Genomic DNA, 18,829 nt, shown 5'->3' with positions numbered 1-18,829 from the left:
AGCAGGAAAAACAAGCTCTTCAAAACAAGCAATAACAAGGTTGCTGTTATAGCAGGAGTCCAGTACCAAGAGCTCTATTACCACTTTCTACATATTTTCATCATGCTTTTTTATTACAGGAATATTTTAAAAAGATTTCGTTCTGACCTATTGTGGGGGTATTTAGTACAAATGTTACAAGAAATATTACAAGATACTTCGTACGGGACATGACTCACATCGGCATGGGGGAGGAAGGAGTAATCTGCTTTACCATTTGCAAGGTTGTAAGAGGGAGATCTGTCCTAGGAAATTGTTGAGAACATTAAAATGCTGCACTCCGTTACATTTGTACAAAACCAGATGCTGAGCATTTTAGGAATACTGTTTGAGACCAAATTCAATATGTTGATAGTTACGTCACAGGGTATAACAGAGAAGTGTAAGTGCAAAAAAAAAAAAATCTGATTCTTTCTCCTTTCATTCAGTCTTACAGTATGACATGTTTTGGACGCTATGGAGGAGTACGCAAGGTTTCAGCTTCCTGCGAACTGCTGTGTATTACTGTGAAATAAAACATGTGAAATAAAAAAAAAAATCACAGATTGCAAAGTACTTAACAGTATTTACAGCAAAACCCTCGGATAAAGACAAAAATCCCAGTTTACATAAAGAAAACAAATACATAATTCCTGACAAATACCTTGTATTGTTCAAAGCACTGTCCTGCTACCAATCTACCTTGCAGAGGCACATAAAAAAATAAGCTATATAGCCAGGGAACCAAGCACTGCCCAGCTGTGCAGAAAAGCAAAGCACTTCTGCTAACTGAAGGATCCAAGATAACTGGGATTTAATGCTAAAACCCCACACAGCCTCAAACGTCTAACCTATCTGAATAGGCTGAGCTTCCCAGAGCATGCCAGAGAGGAATAGCATCTCTCCACTGACTGAAGGGACAGTCTAACCAGCTTTCATCGGATTGCCCCGCTGGAAGAGTCTGTTCTTTCCACTAAAACCAGTATTCTCCTTCAGTTGCAGTCAGAAATACTGCGTAAGAACTTAAACCAACATTTACGCATACCTGTGCACAAGCAGAACCAGAAAGGAAATAAAGCTAATAAGTCTATGTATAAATCTTAGCCCAAAGGAAGATTACTGTGGCACACTGAATCAGATGGTCCACTGATTTCTCTCCACCAGAGAGGTATAAATAAATGAAATCTGAAAAAACAGCACTAAGTAAGCAGCCTAGACAGATCAGCTGGTGAACTCAGGCTACACATGTATTAGCACTTAGTGTAGGAAAATGTGAATGGATCAGTAGCAAACAGTTTGTGCTGAGGACCTTAAAATTTACGCGTTTGGGGGGTTTGCTATGCCTGAATTCATTTACTAACTCTTCAGATCACCTCTTCAGATCATTTAGGTCTTGCAGACATAATTAGATGTTCATCCGATAGCATTTGGTACATTTTTGGATCATGTTTTTCTGTTTAGTTTCACCTGGAGAGAATCTAGTTTGCATTTTCTGAAGTGAAAGCATGACAAGCAGGGGTTACCACAGTAACTTTAAAAAACAAACAAAAACAACCCCACCCACAACTAAAAAAAATACTCCCAGCCTGAACCAAAACAATAATGTAGACCTACCCTAGGGTCCCTAAAAAAGCAGTTATGCAAATGCATCATCTACTCAACATGTACTGCTACGAATCAAAAACACATGCTGATGAGCCATTGCTGTGTATTTTTACATATTGAGTAATATATTCTAATTTTATATAAATTTTGACATGAGATTCTAATTATTGTAGTCTTATCAGTTAACTTCAATAAGCTCAAGTTCCATCCTTGTGCATTTGTTTATGTCCATCCATACACTTTCGACGCCTTCTCAAATGCTGCTTCCATGACAATATAAATTATAATAAGATTAATAAAATCCTGAGGAAAAAAGAATAAGCCACCCACGAAGGCACACAAACTTGTCATACTCCGATTTTGGTAAAAATATTAAAATTTAATAATACTTTTTGAACATACAGTTATGTCAAGGAAAAAGTAAAGGCATTCAAAACAATGGATATAGATCTTAAGTAATATTTACAAATTCTAAACTGCAAGTTGACTATAAAGTCACAAATACTTTATAATACTTAGTAGAATATAGTGTAAATTCTAATATAAATTAGATATTAACTTCATCTGTTATTTTTTCCAGTGATAACAGTCTAATCTTTACATACTATATACATTAAAATACTAAAAAGTTATAAAATTTTATTTCTGTTACTCTGCAAAGAAATGGAAAATACATCAGCTCTGTCTTACTGTACAATATCCTAATTGAACCTTCTATAGTGTTCTCTGCAAAAATAAACAGCACTTTCACATGCAGCAAGGCATAAAGTACAAGTCTGTCCACTAGCAGTATGCCATCTGAGTGCAAAGTAAACTAAAACGCAAATGTCATTCAACCGTATAGTTGAAAATCAAAAGTAAACTGTAGAAAGAGATTCTGACAAACTTCCTGATTCAGACTGACATAGTAATGAAAAGCATGTAAACTGATTTTCATACAGATCTGTCATTTGGAAAAATGAAAATACAGCATACTGAGAAGTTTGTCATGATGCTATCAAAGTTACTTTGACAACACATAATGGAGGAAAAGCTGATGATCCTGTACGAATTCTGAAGCCCAGCCCTGCTGATGGGCTGCAGCAGCTAAGCTGCTTTTCTATTGACAATTTCCAAAATTACTGTTGCCACTCGGAATCACACATCAGTAGTCAGATGAGTTTTCTACACTTCATTATGCCATTGTGTAACCATAGCTTCCACAGTGCAATGCCACAAGAAGCCTGTCCTTAAGGATTTCTTTACTTGGGTATTCAGGTAACTTGAGCATGTTGATACTAAAAAAAAAAAAAAAAAAAAAAAAGGAAAAAAGCCACATCACAGTTCAGCAAGAAACCCAACAGTAAATATTTCTGGCTGAAAACCCTGAAGATGTCATGTTTATGGAAGAAAACAAATCCGTGGTGCATTATAGTACCACTGAGCATTCACATATATTGCATGAAATTAAGTTTTTTTCACTTCAGTAAATTGTAATACAAAAAATTTAACTTGATTATTCCCTTAATCTTACTGCCTTTAATAGTAAACAATGAGCAAACATAATGTAACATCATCAAGGTAAAAATCCACTACTTTCATGTTGGATCATGAATACTCTAGGCACTGTCTAAATTTCTTTTTCGGCCTTTAATGAAAATTTTCAGAAGCATTGTACTTCTGACTGCAACTGACATGAAAAAAATGCTTTTAAGATATTTCAATGAGACCAGTTAACATACCATGTGCTTGATGTTGGTAAAAGATTTGCAGTATATGGCACAGCAGCAATTGTGAAGTTTTGCAAACCACTGCCACCCATTATATGGGCAAAGCCACCATGAGGCACCCTGGAACTGAGCAAATTCACAGAAATTAGACCATTACAAGAACGTTATAAGCTAAAAAAATATAATCTTTACACTGCAAATATCTCTTACTGGAATGGAAAAAACAATGAACATTTTAAATGCAGCTTGCCAACCAGTACACATAGAAACAAATTCTTCACTAAGGAAATGTGACACCAGAAAAAGATCACAGTTTGAAATCAGGTGTACTTTTAGTGTAAAATTTTACTTAAAATACTGTCCTGTACTAGACTAACTGGTGTTTCAGCTCACAGACAACTCAGCATCTAAATCTTCCATGCCCAGAAACTAGGACTGTCTGGGGACTTATGTGCAAAAATGCCAGCTGCATACCATTATTAGAGGTAACTTCCAAAAGGTAAACTTCTATGGAAAAATATAACTATTACATTTCAATCACTGAAGAAAAAACACAAGGAGCTCCTACCAGCTGGTACAGAAAAAAAGCTAAGCAATTTGTTTTTAAGTTTCAGCCCAGAGTTCTTAAGACGTACCAAAAACTCTTTCCTACTAACAAGAAATGTGTAAGAACAAGTCAGTATGTGATTTGTGACTAAAACAAATGCTGCTCAAGCACGTATTAATCAGACAACATAATTGTTTACTTGAGAGAAAGCGTCCCTTAGAATACCGTAGATTATCCCAAATGCCATGAAAATAGTGAATGCCACTTGAGCATCATTTCGAATGTTTTAAGAAGCATTTGAAACATGACCTTACATCTTAAAGATCCTTATTTGCCTCTAGATTTAGAAATGGACTAGTCCACTAAAAATGAAAGACCAGCAGCTGGCATGCAACAAATGTGCAGTTAGAACTGCAGGAATCATTTCTGCAGAGGACAAAAAGAAAAAGATCGATACGCACAGAACTAGCTTCTTGCATTGTCTGTGATCCCTAAAAACAATGAAATTCATAATAAATCAAGTGAAACTAATAGAATTTGAAGTCTCTGCCATTTGATGATACATCCACGACTGTGAAATTCCTTGGTATAAAAGACAAATTAAGATCATCAAACCTTGTATTTTACCATTGCTTAACCACAAAACCTACAAGCAAAACATCAACTACACTACTAATCCTAGAATATGAAGGGAACATCAAACGAAGAAGATGGTGCGATCTCTACCTGTCACCAGAAACAGACATGGATTACACAGCTCAAGTGCCACATGTATGTCTATGGATCCACTTTGCAAAATGTCTGTATGCACAAACTTGGCAACTCACCCAGTTCACGGGGGCATTTATCGCTCAGAACCCTCCCCCCACTACCCTCAAGCCATGAAGTAGATAAAAGTGTCTTTTCCTGAAGAACAGCTAGAATTTAGGACAGAAATCCTATATGAAGCAAACACTCTCTTGCATAAGGTTACATCTTCACTTCATCTTGACACACTGCGCTAATGTTAAATTCAACTCAGCTTTAGGTGAAGGATGTTCTGTTTACACTGGCTGAAGTGATACCTAGTTATCTCATATATTAAAGCCTATATTGATTACTGGAGAAGCCAAAAGCCACATAAATATGCAACAGGAAGAAGAATATAAAGCACAGTTAAATTCACTACTGCCTTGGTAAAAAATTGCCTGGGACAGCAACTTAACTATACAAAGGCCTTTTGCAAAGTAGTCCAGTATAATAAGAAATCAATCATTTTACTGGAAGAACAGGCAGCAAAAATATTAACACACACTTTGTCTACTTTGGTCAACATATGGAACACTAAAGTATGCAAAACAGTTAGGCAATCTTGCATGGTAATCTGAAGTCTCTTAATTTATTTCAGAGTATCCAGACAATATATTTGTTGTTACAGAAGAGCTTCTCACCTGCCAGTAACAAACTGTAATAGTAATACTCTCTCTTCCTGAGTTAGTTCTTCCACAACGTCCCAGAACCACTAAATGAAAAATAAGTTAGCTTGCATTTTCCATTAGATACTATGGTATTTATAAGGGTAAAACAATAAATGGAATATTTATATTTGTTACTTTAATGATGGAAATTTTGATATGAAATTCATACGTAACTAAGTCACTTAATATAAGAATATAAAAAACCTCTACAAATTTCAGCCCAAATAAGCTTCTATGAACACAGATATTTCAACAACAAAAGCACCTTTTTTGCATTAAAATGCAAGTCTACATTATTTAAAAAAATAATTTTACCTGAATAACTTGGTCTCCCCTCTCATAGCCACTGGTGTATTCTGTATTTTTTAACCAATCATTCACATCAATTTCTGGCATACCAGACAATAAAAGCTCCTTCAGAAGAAGCACACAGATTGTGATTAGTCCTCCTGACTAACCATTACTTCTAAGTGCTTATGCTATTTTAAAAAGTAATGCTTTTTCTGTTTTTCTGTTTAGTTACAACCTTACGGAACCTACGATTAAATTTTAATACAAGAAGATTCTTGAATTCAGGTAACATCACATGATCTGTTTAATTTAAACACACAGTATCAAGAGGTAGAAATTATTGTCAAAGAACCTAAAAGAAAAAAAACCTCTGAGTTTTGGCATGGCTTGAGATAAAACTTGAGATATCTGGGTTACAGAAGATCAAACCGCCACAAAAATTTATTGGAATTTGATTCTGTGACTCAGAAAAAGTAAAGACAATAGACAGCATCTCCTTACTTTTAAATAACTTCTACCCTCCTCAAAGGAAATATGAAACGGTTTAAAGGCCACAACATCCTGATCCATTTTGAAATTACAATTTAAGGCATCTATCACTGGCATGTGAAGATATCACATTGCAGGAAGATGGTCATTCTAAGTCATTAGGATAAACAGGAATACACATATTAAGATCGGCACAGGAAGCAAAACCGAAGTGACCAATACAAAATGTTTATTTTGTGGGTACTGAGCTTTATGTCTACCTCATTACACTACTGATGAAGTATGCTGAACCAAGTATTTTAAAAAGTATAGGTATTTCTGCTTACCAGTTCATATTCATCAAAAAGCTGGATCAAAGATGGTGGAATGAACATATGGAAGCCTTGTAAAAAGGCATTTATCTGAGGCTGGATAGCTCTTGTCATTCTAAGCTCTGTGACAAGCTGGACATACTCGGCCTGCAATGTAGAAAATGACATTAAGACATACAATAGCAAAAATACAGTGCACATGCAAACTCAACACACACAGAAATGCAGTCCTCAATACATTACAAATCTCATCTACTGTAAGATGTGAAAAATCCCTATGCACTTTTTAGACATGGAAGCAACCCAAAATAACTCAGAAGGTCCCTCACAGTTCAGAGCCCCTTCTGCAATTCCCCTTTCCTTCCTTCCAAATACAATTCCCAGAAGTGTTTAAATCGTAACACAAACCAGTCAGAGAACAGATTTGGACTAAGAAAAAGGAAGTGATTAAAAATTAGTTTGTCATGCCTGCATCTAATACAACCACCATTGTGATCATCTAAGGACATTAACAAGGCAATGTTTGTTAAAAAAAAAAAAAACAAAAAACAACCCACCTCTATTAAGCAAACTGACATAACTCAGGAAAAAGGGTAAACTTCTGAAAGAATAGTTGTGAGCTGAAAAGCCTTCCTGCTTTCCCCCTATCTCTGGAAGTCTAACAGAATATATTACTTACCCCTGCAAGCTTTGTGGTCTTAAGAATTTCAATTTTTTTTAAAAGTCTTGAAAACCTCTTCAGTTTTTAAAATGGAGAAAAACCAGAAAAGCATTTTTAACATAATCATGTGAATAGACAACATCATAGTTTGCATGCTTTAGAGATTCAGGGACTCCATCCCCTTTAAAAGATGCCTCTTAGAAAAGGAATCCACCAGAACTTTGCTTTTGTTGAAAACACAAAAGCCTAGGAGGCAGTTCATGGAGGAAAGTTTTTAGAATAAGACAGACGAAAGTGCCTATATTAAAACTGTATAAACATGTCTCATCTACCCTGACAAAACTATGCAAGTCTAATAAAGTTTCTTTACTCAAGAAAAGAGATTTCTACTTGAGAACAAAATTTATTTCTAAATTAAGGCACTCAGTTTCGAAGTAATGCTTTGACTTCCTACTCATGATTTCTAATAATGATATCATGAAGCATATCTCCCAAATAAACTCTCAACTACTACCTTCTTTAAAGGCAGTAATATTACAAAAATACCACCTTGGTTTTTAATTTAAAAAACATTAAGCTAAACTTTTAGGTTCTGAACCTGCACAAAAGCAACCATTCTTTGTTTCCTCCGTTTCAGAAAAACAGAAGTATGAAATATTTCAAAACAGAGAATAATTTTTCAAAGGCAGTTGCTTACAAGCACAGAAGTATAGAGGGGTTGTCATTTGCTTTGCAGTTGGAAGTTATTTTTAAATGCATTACCACCATTTTATTAGAGAAGATAATACGTGAAGTGCTCTGAAGAAGCAACTGCAGAGTTGTTCCCAAAAATCTAGTTTCAATCTAGTAGTCTCCCTAGGTTGCTTCTACTCTAAGTGGAACTGACAACACCTTCCTTCTCTAAGGAACTAGAAGGGTAGCCAAAGGAGATTAACGGCAGTAGGCAAAAGTCAGCATCTGTGAATACATCTTTTGAGCTCTAGGAAGAAATCAGAAACTTTAGTAATATCAGGATTAGAAATAGTGTTAACACTGGTCTTCCATGATCAGAAATACTTGTTTTACATCTCGTAAGTTGCTGTTACACAAACTAGGCTATTCAGAAAACAGAATTGTAGAAAGAAAAATGCACAATCTTATTTGAAAAAGTCCATTAGAAAAAAGTATAACAAACACTTATTTTCTGCATTACAGAAGTATTTACATTGAATACTTTCATTATGAGAGGAAACAGCTGCTGTGTTTTAGGTGGAACAAGAAATGTTTTAAATAGCCTGGAACAGCTGAGCATCCTGACTATCAGCACTGGCACATGCTAAAAGACCTGTACAACAGACTTTACATAATATATGCCAGCAAAAAAAAAAACGGTCAATTTGTTTTTCCCTCTGTTCACTTCATTTACATTCTATTCCCTCCCAGAAGCTTTAGAAGCACATTACAAAACACAAGTATATACACAATTTCAGATATACATATGTCTTCCTACATAGTACATAAAAGGTACAAACCTGCCTTCTTTAAAGAAGGGAGATTTGATTGAACACACATGAGACAGGCATCACAAATATGATGACAAAGTCTAGTTTGGGTGAGGGGTTGTTCTGTATTTTTCTTTCAGGTAAATCAAGCAGAGATCATGCTTCCACAATTTTACAACCCCTTATACTGTGAGAGAAGGATCAATGTTCATTATGATGTTCAGATTCAGAGAGCGGCTCCATTTCAAAGCTGTTTGAAAAAAATACGTAATTTTTTTACCGCCAGACAGCACGGCCAGTTCACAGACAGACAAGTCCTGAGAGGACAGAGAAAGCCACAGGACTGTGGAAATTTGCACCATTTTTTAAAATAGCATATGGTCAAATTTTGCCTAGCTCTAATTTTATTTTTTTTCCTAAAAAGTAAGTAGAAAGCTGCAAAAATATACACAGCAAAGAACAAACAGAAATGTATAGCATGGACACTGGACAAAGCCTTTTTCCTCTGAAGTTTCCCCATTACCATGACAAGAGGCAGCTGAACCACTACTACAACCGATACTTCAGTTGGAGCTACATGGACACTCCAACTGCAAGACTGGAACATTTGCATCGTATGCTACAACCATTCACCTGTTACACAACTGATGTAAAAAAAGAAAATTCCTTTGTTCAGAACAAAACAACTTTTTACAAACAGCTATTACTACCACTCCTCAATGCAGAATTTACTCTCGTTTTGGTTTTCAATAAGAGGGAGATGGATTGTTTGGGTGGTTGGGGTGAGGGGTGTTTTGTTTTTGGCATGGGGTTTTTTTTGTGGGCTTGTTGGTTTGGGGTTTTTTTAGAGAATAAAGATTCACTCATAAAGTTCATTTTTTAAAAATGCTGTCCTTTAAACAGGTAATCTGCTAGTGTGCATACATAGCAAATTCCTTTAGAAGCTGAATTCTCTTCTCCCAGAGGTATAGCAAATACAATGAGTTTTAAACAGCGACCTTTTCCTCAGATAAAGACAGAAGAAAAATCTGACAGGAAAAAAAGATGTATTATAAAGTCAAGTCTTGCCTGTTTAACCTGTTATAACTGCTAATCTAAAACATACTGCAAAACCACATCACATTAAAGAAATTCGGAAAAATCTCCAAACACCACTAAAACACAGATCTACAACTTTCAACAACTTGGTTTGCCACTGTCACAATCAGTGAACAAAACACAGTGACATCTTACAAACATTTGTTGACTTCACATTTTGTAGCTTCAAATTCAAAGAAATAAATTAATATTAATAGTTTCAAAGCTTCCACAACAGTCATCTGTTTCTTGCCACCTTTCAAATAAAAGCTACACAAACTCTCATCCCCTTCTGTCACAGCTAAGAAAGGCTGATGAGCTAGAATAGATGCATCTGTTCTACACATGTTCAACCACCCTTTTTAGTCTGTGCCCCAAGTCAGAAGTTAACAGAGCAATGTAAGCTACTAATGACTATGGGTATCCTCATATGGGCAAACTTCAAATTTCACGCTAACTGGTAACAGTTTTTAAATAGCTGTTATGAAACCACAATTTATGTCAAGTACCTCTATTTTATACATTGAGAAGCTGACTGCCCAGAAACAAGAATCAACATCCTTGCTTTCTTTGATAGATAATAAAGAAATTAATCATCCACTGCCTTCACAATTAGACTTGTTTTACCATCTGTATTCTTTCATGAATTACTATATTGCAGGAAACAGTACAGAATCAGGCTAATAATATGTATTCCTGTTATTGGAATGACACTCTGCCTTAATGAAAATGAGGATTAAGCATACAAGTATCCAGCACCAATTGCTCCAACACAAACTAGAATTTTGTTAGAACAAATGCTGACACCAAGTGGCCTTTTACCAATACAGCAGCTGTCTACATGCCAGTAGCGCTGAATGAATACTGTGTACACCAAGCAAGTTAAGCTAACTCAACACAAATGAAAATCAAAACACAAAGCAGGTATAAAGATCAAGAGAGTCAATGATACAAAAAAATTGCAGGTCTACCCATGACACTCCCACAGTTACTCAAAACTACCTAGTGGGCAACTGCAGAAGTCATTAGATGGATGTCCATCCTAATTTCTAGACAATTTTCAAAATCTGGCTGCGTTTTTCCATTTTAGATTTTGAACTAATGCTGCAGAGAACTCAGGGACTTTCCAAGCTGTTACTATTAAAGTAAATTAAAAAGGTAGATTATTTCCACATACAGCAAGTGACTTGCAAATGGCTGAAAAAAATCTTCTACAGCCTTTTACTCTGTCAATTATCCATATGTTACTGTAGAGCAATCCAGTGTCATAGACTGCCCTAGCAGGCAGCACACTTTGCAACATTACCTACTATTTTACTTTTAGCCATTGCTACTGTTTTACCCTCCTGGTATACATACCCATGACTTTATGAATATTTGTAACTTTTAAAATAAACCCCTCATTTAAAGTTGATACTATTTTTCTTTCCAAAAGTTCTGACAGAAAGAAGAACCTTAAGCCTGAACACTTACAGAGATTTTTAAATAGTACTATTTCTATAACATGTTAAGCTAGACAAAGGAGGAAGAGTGTTGGCAACTTTATTTTGTGTATTTTCTTCAAAACAGGTATACCATTTATGTTTCCAGTTATTCAGAAAGTCAGTCCAATGCTTTTCTTATACTGTCAACTTCTGAATAAACCTGTATACCCACCTTATTTTCCTGTGTAACAAGTATACTTGCACCCCCTGGTTTCAATGGCACTTCCTCCATTGCTCCAAACACATCTGTCTCAACAGAGAAAGTCAGCTCTAAACCCAGATCACTGATATCATTATCTAAAATCCACTGCAAGTTCTTTGCATATTCAGGATCAATAGATGCTACATCCTGATAATTTACAGGTATGCCTAGAAAAAACAAAGAGAAAAATAAACTCAAATAAACAGGAAAAAGCAAAAAAGGGTTGTAACTTAATATATGGTAGAAGATTGCCCTCTATAGAGAAACCAGAATAATGCAGTAATAGGAAAAGGGAAAAAGGGATTCACAATTACGCTAACAGCAGAACTGTACTTACTACATTTTAAGAGTATTAAAGAATCAAGTTTCCACTGTATTATTTTCTTCCCAGTAGAGCAAATGATATACCCCTTGAGCAACAACAATTTGCACAATTTTAGCTCACTAATGGATTTCAGTAAAAGCATCTAACCACACAGAACATAAAATGTTAAATGAGTTTCCTAAAAAAAATAATCTTAGTTTTCTACATAACTTTTAGAAATCTAAATATCGTATTTGTCCACACAATAATCTTCTCCCTCAGAAAATTGTTTAGAACTGGGGGTTAAGGGGAGTGAATGGACAGACATATGAGCCTTCTGTACTTAGCAAACGTGATTAAAATGAAAACTGAAGAGTGAAAGAGAGTTTATAGGAATTTTACATTTTCAAACTGGACTTGCAAGTTATTTAAAAGCATTAAGAGGAGAGTTGTTAGAAGTTTCACTTTCATCCAAGTATAGAAACTGCCTATTTATGGCTCCTTCGCAGACATGGCACTCGAACAAATTTGAGCAAGTGTGCCCAGAAGAAGGTAATGCTGAGTTCTCACAAGAGAACTGCCCTCTTCACTATACAAGAAAGCAAACCACAAGTACTTTAACTCTGTCATGTTAGGTATTTTAATTCTACTAGGACAGATAAACATCTGGGAGAAGAGGCAGGGGGTGAGAGTGGTAGTAGGTTTAGAGAAAAGCAACTTATCAGGAAGTACTCCCTTTGCTTTACCATCTTCCGTGCATTGTGAAGCATCAGAAGGGTGCCCATTAGTAGATGTCTTGGCACACTATGGATTGCAGAAGCAGTACCCCATAGAGTAACACAAATTCAAAGGCTGGCAGCTGGTGCAAACATGTAAGTGCAAAAACTGTTAACAGTATTTCCCTGGAAGAGCTGACTAGTGCTGAAATGGTGCCTACACAAGCTGTAAGGCATTGTTTTTCTAATAAAATCAAGCAACACTCCAGTTTAAGAGAGGGATAGATAATTTACTTATGAATTTTCACTGTCATCTCTCAAAAAAAAAATCTAACAAGCTGTCTAGCAGTTTCTAAAGGACTTTCACTTTTGCCAACTAGTAAGTATATGTGCATTTCACATATGAAATGTGGCAATAATGATGTCTCTGACAGATATAAGCAAAACATGTGGGAAAAGCAGCAGACTGAGAAGTAGGAATCAGAGACTCCTTTAGAGAAGAAACTGAACTAGAGCATTATGATCAGACTACACTTGTAGTCAGCATGTTGTGAGACCAAAGCACCAAGCTCACTCATTTGCTTGACAAGTATTTTACCAATCAGTAGAATCAAGCTAGGCAGGTAGAGAAACTGTCAGATTTATCATGACAAAATTTGAATCCCACGAAATACTACGTATCTTTATCTTGCTATACCCTTAAGGCACCTGTAGTTTGAAAAGGAAGAGAAATCTATCGTAGCTGTTTATCACAATTATGCTATTTCTGTGCAACACAACTTCAAAAAAGATACCATAGGTAAGCTCTGAGACAAGTTCGGTAAATATTCAAAGATTTAAGGCCTCCAGCTCAATATACACTGACCCAGAAATTAATTTTCCTTTTTGTTTATGCCATTTCAAGGAGTATTTCCTATTATACTGTGAAAGAGGGGACTCAAGTCTAACAGTTGAGTTGAGTCTAGCAGATAGCACAGTTATGAATTTATCTGCTATGTGTCTTTGTGTGTTGGAGGTGGAAGTTTCCTTTTCCAAACAGAAAAGTAGTTGGCTCCTTCGTATAACCCATAGATAAACCTGAAACAAAAATAAAAAAAAAACCCCTCAGAAGCATCTGCTGCTGTGCAACTCATGTTTCTTAACCAAGATGAGACAAAATGCACAAAACTGAGGGAAAAGGCCTTGGAAGGTTTACATAAACCACTGTGATGGAAGCAGAAAAAGCAACTACTTTGGGAAGTGGAGGTGTAATTTTTCCAGTTTTCTGTGTATAAGTAACGAGAAGCAATAAAAACTTGTGAACCTTTTGAACTTAAAGAATTTGGATGTGCACAAACCTCTAGAGAGTTCCAGGATGCCTGTTCAACAGAATGACAAGACCTTACTAAGAGGGACTGGTGAGGTGTTAGTAACAAAGACTACTCACTGCTGTTTGGTTTACTATAGTTGCTCTAGCAAAATGAAGAAAAGGAAGAAAAGTAAACAATAGGTCATCTTGCCAATTCAGAAACCAACAAATCCAGTATATAGTCACCATTCAAACTAGAAATTAACCCAAATTCATTAGTAGTCACTTCCAAAAGAGGTGACAAGAACAACACTTGACTATTCTCATGGTGTCACTGAACAGAAGAAAAATACATTTTTCTCATTTGTGAATACATCACGTGTCTACTCACACAGAGGAATCTCTTGATGTCTGAGATCTTAAGTCTGAAGACACACCCTTAAGTCAGTGCCAAATTGTGCCACACAAAGGTATGTCCCCTTTGGAAGCGCTTTCCTATGTGAAGATCAATGACTAGGGAAGCCCGATAAGCCACTGCCAACACGGTACTGCTCCAGATTGGCTGTCCCCCATTGCCTCTTTGCCAGTACACACTCTCTGGCAGCAGAAAGCGGTACTGAGGGAGCGAAGTAAAATGCATCCCCTCGTCAAGAAGATCCTGACAAAGATAATTGAGCTTGCACCATCAAGAAACTGCAGCAGTGTTCCCTGAACACTTACAACTATACACATGTTCAAATATAAATTCAAAGACTAGATATTTTAATAATAACAGAGCCTGTTGCAACAGGGCAAGGGGTAATGGTTTTAAACTAGAAGAGGGCAGATTTTGACTAGACATAAGGAAGAAATTTTTTGCAATGAGGGTGGTGAAACATTGGCACAGGTTGCCCAGAGAGGTGGTAGATGCCCCATCCCTGGGAACATTCTAGGTCAGGTTGGACGGGGCTCTGAGCAACCTGATCAAGTTGAAGGTGTCCCTGCTCATTGCAGGAGTGTTGGGCTAGGTGACCTTTAAAGGTCCCTTCCAACCCAAACTATTCTATGACTCTATGATTTAATAAAAGTTGCTAACCGTATAAAACTCCCACATAGTTTTGCTAATGTATTTCTGTATTTTGCAACTATAATAGTTCCTGAGAGGCTCAGACTGGAAGAGCAATTACTGCCATATTACATTCTGACTCTGATGTACATAAAAGATTAGCCAGACATTCATTTCTGAGATTTTTTCACTTTTAACACACACGAGTAAAAAAGGAAAAGGTTTACTGCTCAGATGACTGTTATGACTAGTAAACAAGATTTTAATAAACTCATACCAAGAATATGTTTGTAGAATGACCTCGTGAAGTAAATGTTCACCAACTGCCTGTGATTCAGAGCTAGCCCCAGGATCTGGCCTGCGAAACGGAAGTAGTTCAAATGATCTGGATTTACAGAAGAGTTGCTGTTGGGCTGGAAAGTTGTTCCTATAAAATGAAAATATTATCATGTTTCATGACTTTTTTTAAGTGAAGTTCATATTTAATCAAATACACTAAGCATCTAAAACCACTGAAAGTTTTATTTTGTGGTTCTGGAAGATTGTTTGGGTTTGTTTACACCAAAAAGATGTCTGAAAGAAATGTGTTAGAACATAATGACATCCTATTATTACAATGATATTGCTTAGCCAAGGCAACACTCTGAAATAATTATCATCAACATAATGGTAATCATGATCTGCTAAATTTGGTCCTCCACCCTAGTATACTACTATATGCATTTTTTGCTCACCCTAGTGGGCCACGCTTCTATCTACTTCTGAACATGCTCAAATGAAGAATCAAAATGCACCCAACTTACTTTCATCTGGCTCCAGCCAGATGCAGATAGGACAGTCCAGTCCTGGTCTCCTTGAAAAAGACCACCTCAAACAGACATCCCTGAACTTTTCCCGAACTTTCAGGAACTAATCTATGCCTCCAATGTTGACTTAATTCCTTGTCACTTCCTAAGACTTTGTAAGGTAGAAAGCAAAACATTTATCACTGATGATGATAAGAAATCTTTTATTGATAAAGATCTGCTTTATATGAAGCGCCCAAAAGACAAAAAGTCAAATACAACGTAAACCTGTGGAGATCAACATCTGGTTTTACCACAAAAATTAAATGATTGAATTTGTGGATTTCTAAAAGGAAATAAAGGAATACCTCCACAGTTCCCTTGCAGATGCAGAAGAAAAACACTTTCTATACTGCTCTCAAAAGTGTTTCGTCCTACTACCAAGCAGAAATAGCATGGACTCACTGAAACCAAAACTCACTCTACTTTCACAAAAGAGAAAAGAAAAATCAAGGAAACTTCAAATTAAGAAAAGTATTTCATTTGTAGTTCTAAAAATGTACAATTAATAGATCACTTTTATACATATATGAGATCAATTCTGACAGTGTTTCTTTTAAAAAGTAACAATCTTATATTCTGAAGTGAATTAAGTGACTTCTTTCTTGGAGTTTAAAAATGCTTTTATAAAAGACGACACCACAAAATTAGAAAAAAAAAAGGCGATACATACCATCAGCTGATTGGGTAAATAAGGCGTAATCTGGGTTAACTATTTCACTGGATAAGATATCAAACCACTCACGCACCACACCCTGTCCCTGCATGTCAAAAGAATAAAACATATTCATACGTAGAACTTTCACTGCACAGTTACACTGGGTAGCCACATATTTCTTAAAGTATAAAAGTTACTTTAAATTAGGATTTAGTTCAAGACAATACTTGTGAAAGAGAATTAGTATTTCCATATATAAACACCATAAAGGAAAACTATGCAATTTTACCCACCATGCCTTCTTCTCCATGAAATCTCACAGCAATCCCCTGCTTTAGTTTTGCACAATTTGCTTTAGACACAACTTCACAGCTACTCCTAAAAATAGAATCTAAATACAAAGCACCAATTATTTTTTTATCTTAATTCATTATATTTCAATGTATTTCAAAGATACATTAATTCCATTTATAACACAATACCTCTGTGAACCAAAAGGATGTCGTTTTCATTGACAGGCCTGTGCACCATGTCTGAATCTGGCTGCCCAGCATGCAGATGTTCATAGAACCATTCACAGCGATCTTTAAACGGCTACAAAACAAGGAGTAAACCATATTATATAGATGCATTTAATCAAATAATTCCTCTTTCACAAGCACAACTGGAAAATGGTTATGCATATTTCTCAATTTTTGAGATATGAAGAGTCACTCAGTGCTACTTCAACAGGCTAGAACATATTTTGGGAAGAGGAAAGGACTAGACATGCCCTTGAGTGCTTGCTGAAATCTAGTATGCGGAAAGACTGGACCACCAGTTATCCAGAAATAGCTATGGGAGTTCACTACACAGGAAAAAAAGAGCACAAAACTTCTTCCAGGGCAGCAGGGGAAGGAATCTAGGTAAGTCAGTCCCTGGCTTCTGTAACACTACTGATTACCAACCACAGCTAAGCACAGAAACACAAGTGACAAAAACAAGTCAAAGTTTATTTGCGATAAAAAACAGCCCAAAGGAACCACAAACTTTCCAAAGCAATTCCTAGGTGAGATGATCCTAGATTGTTTGACTCAATATTCAGATCGACATTTTGCAGCACTTCTGAGATAGATATGACACAAGTATGGCCTCTCTGAGGCCCTGTTTTAATTGATCTAACAGGGTATCAGTTCTCAGGGTCTCTTCATTATTCATAAGTAATGAATTTCAAAAACATACATTTCAACCAAAGAATGAGTAAACAATACACCTACATCATGTCCTAAAAACAAAATTGGACTACCGAAAACAATGTACGTCTAAAAAATACAGGCACAATAACTGTTCACAACTAAAGAATTAAAGCTTTTAGAACAAACCCTCCACAATTATTTAGGAGGGAGGTGGGGATTCTGGTTAGTTAGAGGGATTTTACCTTTGTTTTCAGCAAGTTCTGTCTTTGACCAAAATATTTTAATGTGGACCTTTTCTAACAGAGAACAAAGCAAAAGTATACCAGTGTGTGCTAAACGAAGGAGTTCCAAATAGCTTCTTATCACCCAAAGATCATCTTCATTTGTAACAGAACAAACACACAGCTCTGTCTATGAGCTACATGTAGACAATCATAATTTTTTAAAGGTAAGTTATGAAAACATGGCAGATGTTTAACACTACAGTGTTATGTAAAGCAGCAGACTTCCATATGGGGGTTTGCTTGCTAATTTTTCCACTTAACTACACCAGTCTTCCCTAGAGTAACTCTTCAGTCTTGAATTCATGTCCTGTATTAAACTGCGAAGTGAGTTTAGGTTATGCAAGACATCAGGATTTTTACTCAAAAAAAGCCCCAAACAAACAAAAGGAAATGGTAGGAAACAGAGCAAAGGGTAACAAGACAACATGATGTTTCATTGAAGGAGCTGCCACTAATTAACTATGGCCAAATCAACTAATAGTGGTGTATTTATCCTCTAGTTTGGCTCAAAATGTAAGTCAATTAAGGAAAAAGCACAGCATTTTAAAGCTCAATCTATTAGATGTGCACAAATAGATTTAATAATAGAAAGTTAACTCTAACTAAAAGCTGGACCTGTAAGACATTTAACATTAGTCATCTCAAATGGACTTACACATGTATTTTAAAGAATTAGAAGTACAGAAATCTGTCTGCCACATCTGTTTAATCTGATCTTTCAACATCCCAGATTCAGAAGCACTGGAGGCCACACTTAGTTCTTCCATCTTCCCCAAACGGATATTTTTTTAATATTACCATTTTTAAACAAAATACCCTCTTTATATTCATAAAAGTGGTAACGAAGTATCTCCTGACATTTACCTGAGCTTTTATGATGTGCATAAATCTGGACATTAGTTCAGGACACTCAAGAAGAAAATGAAAGTGATCAAAAATTATTTTGGGGTTTCTGAAAGAAAAATAGGTTACAAGCCTGTTAGAGATACAATAACAATGCTTCATGATACACAAAGTCTATATAAAGAGAAAATGCAATTAGTCATATAGAAGAGTTCCAACAGACTCTTCTATTCCGTAACATTTTCCTAACTCTTGTGTCCAAATGATTTATACTGCCTCATCCTTTGAACATGGAGGATTACAAGCAGGTCTCTGGACAGAAGCAACATCATAAACTGG

The 18,829-nt window shown here is 36.0% G+C and overlaps 1 protein-coding gene across 1 annotated transcript in view; it reads right to left on the bottom strand.

The window, feature by feature from the left end:
• Window positions 1-1,981: 1,981 nt before the first annotated feature.
• HACE1 (HECT domain and ankyrin repeat containing E3 ubiquitin protein ligase 1) overlaps window positions 1,982-18,829 on the bottom strand; it is a gene marked incomplete at its 5' end in the record, with an annotated part of 36,193 nt that continues 19,345 nt past the window's right edge. The window contains 11 exons of the mRNA XM_010284837.1: window positions 1,982-2,900; window positions 3,345-3,458; window positions 5,310-5,380; window positions 5,652-5,750; window positions 6,443-6,574; window positions 11,303-11,499; window positions 14,963-15,112; window positions 16,204-16,291; window positions 16,482-16,579; window positions 16,671-16,782; window positions 18,512-18,599. Of these exons, the coding sequence (XP_010283139.1) occupies window positions 2,798-2,900; window positions 3,345-3,458; window positions 5,310-5,380; window positions 5,652-5,750; window positions 6,443-6,574; window positions 11,303-11,499; window positions 14,963-15,112; window positions 16,204-16,291; window positions 16,482-16,579; window positions 16,671-16,782; window positions 18,512-18,599 (1,252 nt within the window). The remainder of the gene's footprint in view (window positions 2,901-3,344; window positions 3,459-5,309; window positions 5,381-5,651; window positions 5,751-6,442; window positions 6,575-11,302; window positions 11,500-14,962; window positions 15,113-16,203; window positions 16,292-16,481; window positions 16,580-16,670; window positions 16,783-18,511; window positions 18,600-18,829) is intronic.

Source organism: Phaethon lepturus, unplaced genomic scaffold, assembly GCF_000687285.1.
Source record: "Phaethon lepturus isolate BGI_N335 unplaced genomic scaffold, ASM68728v1 scaffold194, whole genome shotgun sequence".
Lineage (NCBI taxonomy): Eukaryota > Metazoa > Chordata > Aves > Phaethontiformes > Phaethontidae > Phaethon > Phaethon lepturus.
Note: the sequence above shows the minus strand (reverse complement) of the source record. Positions and strands in the feature narration are given on the sequence as shown.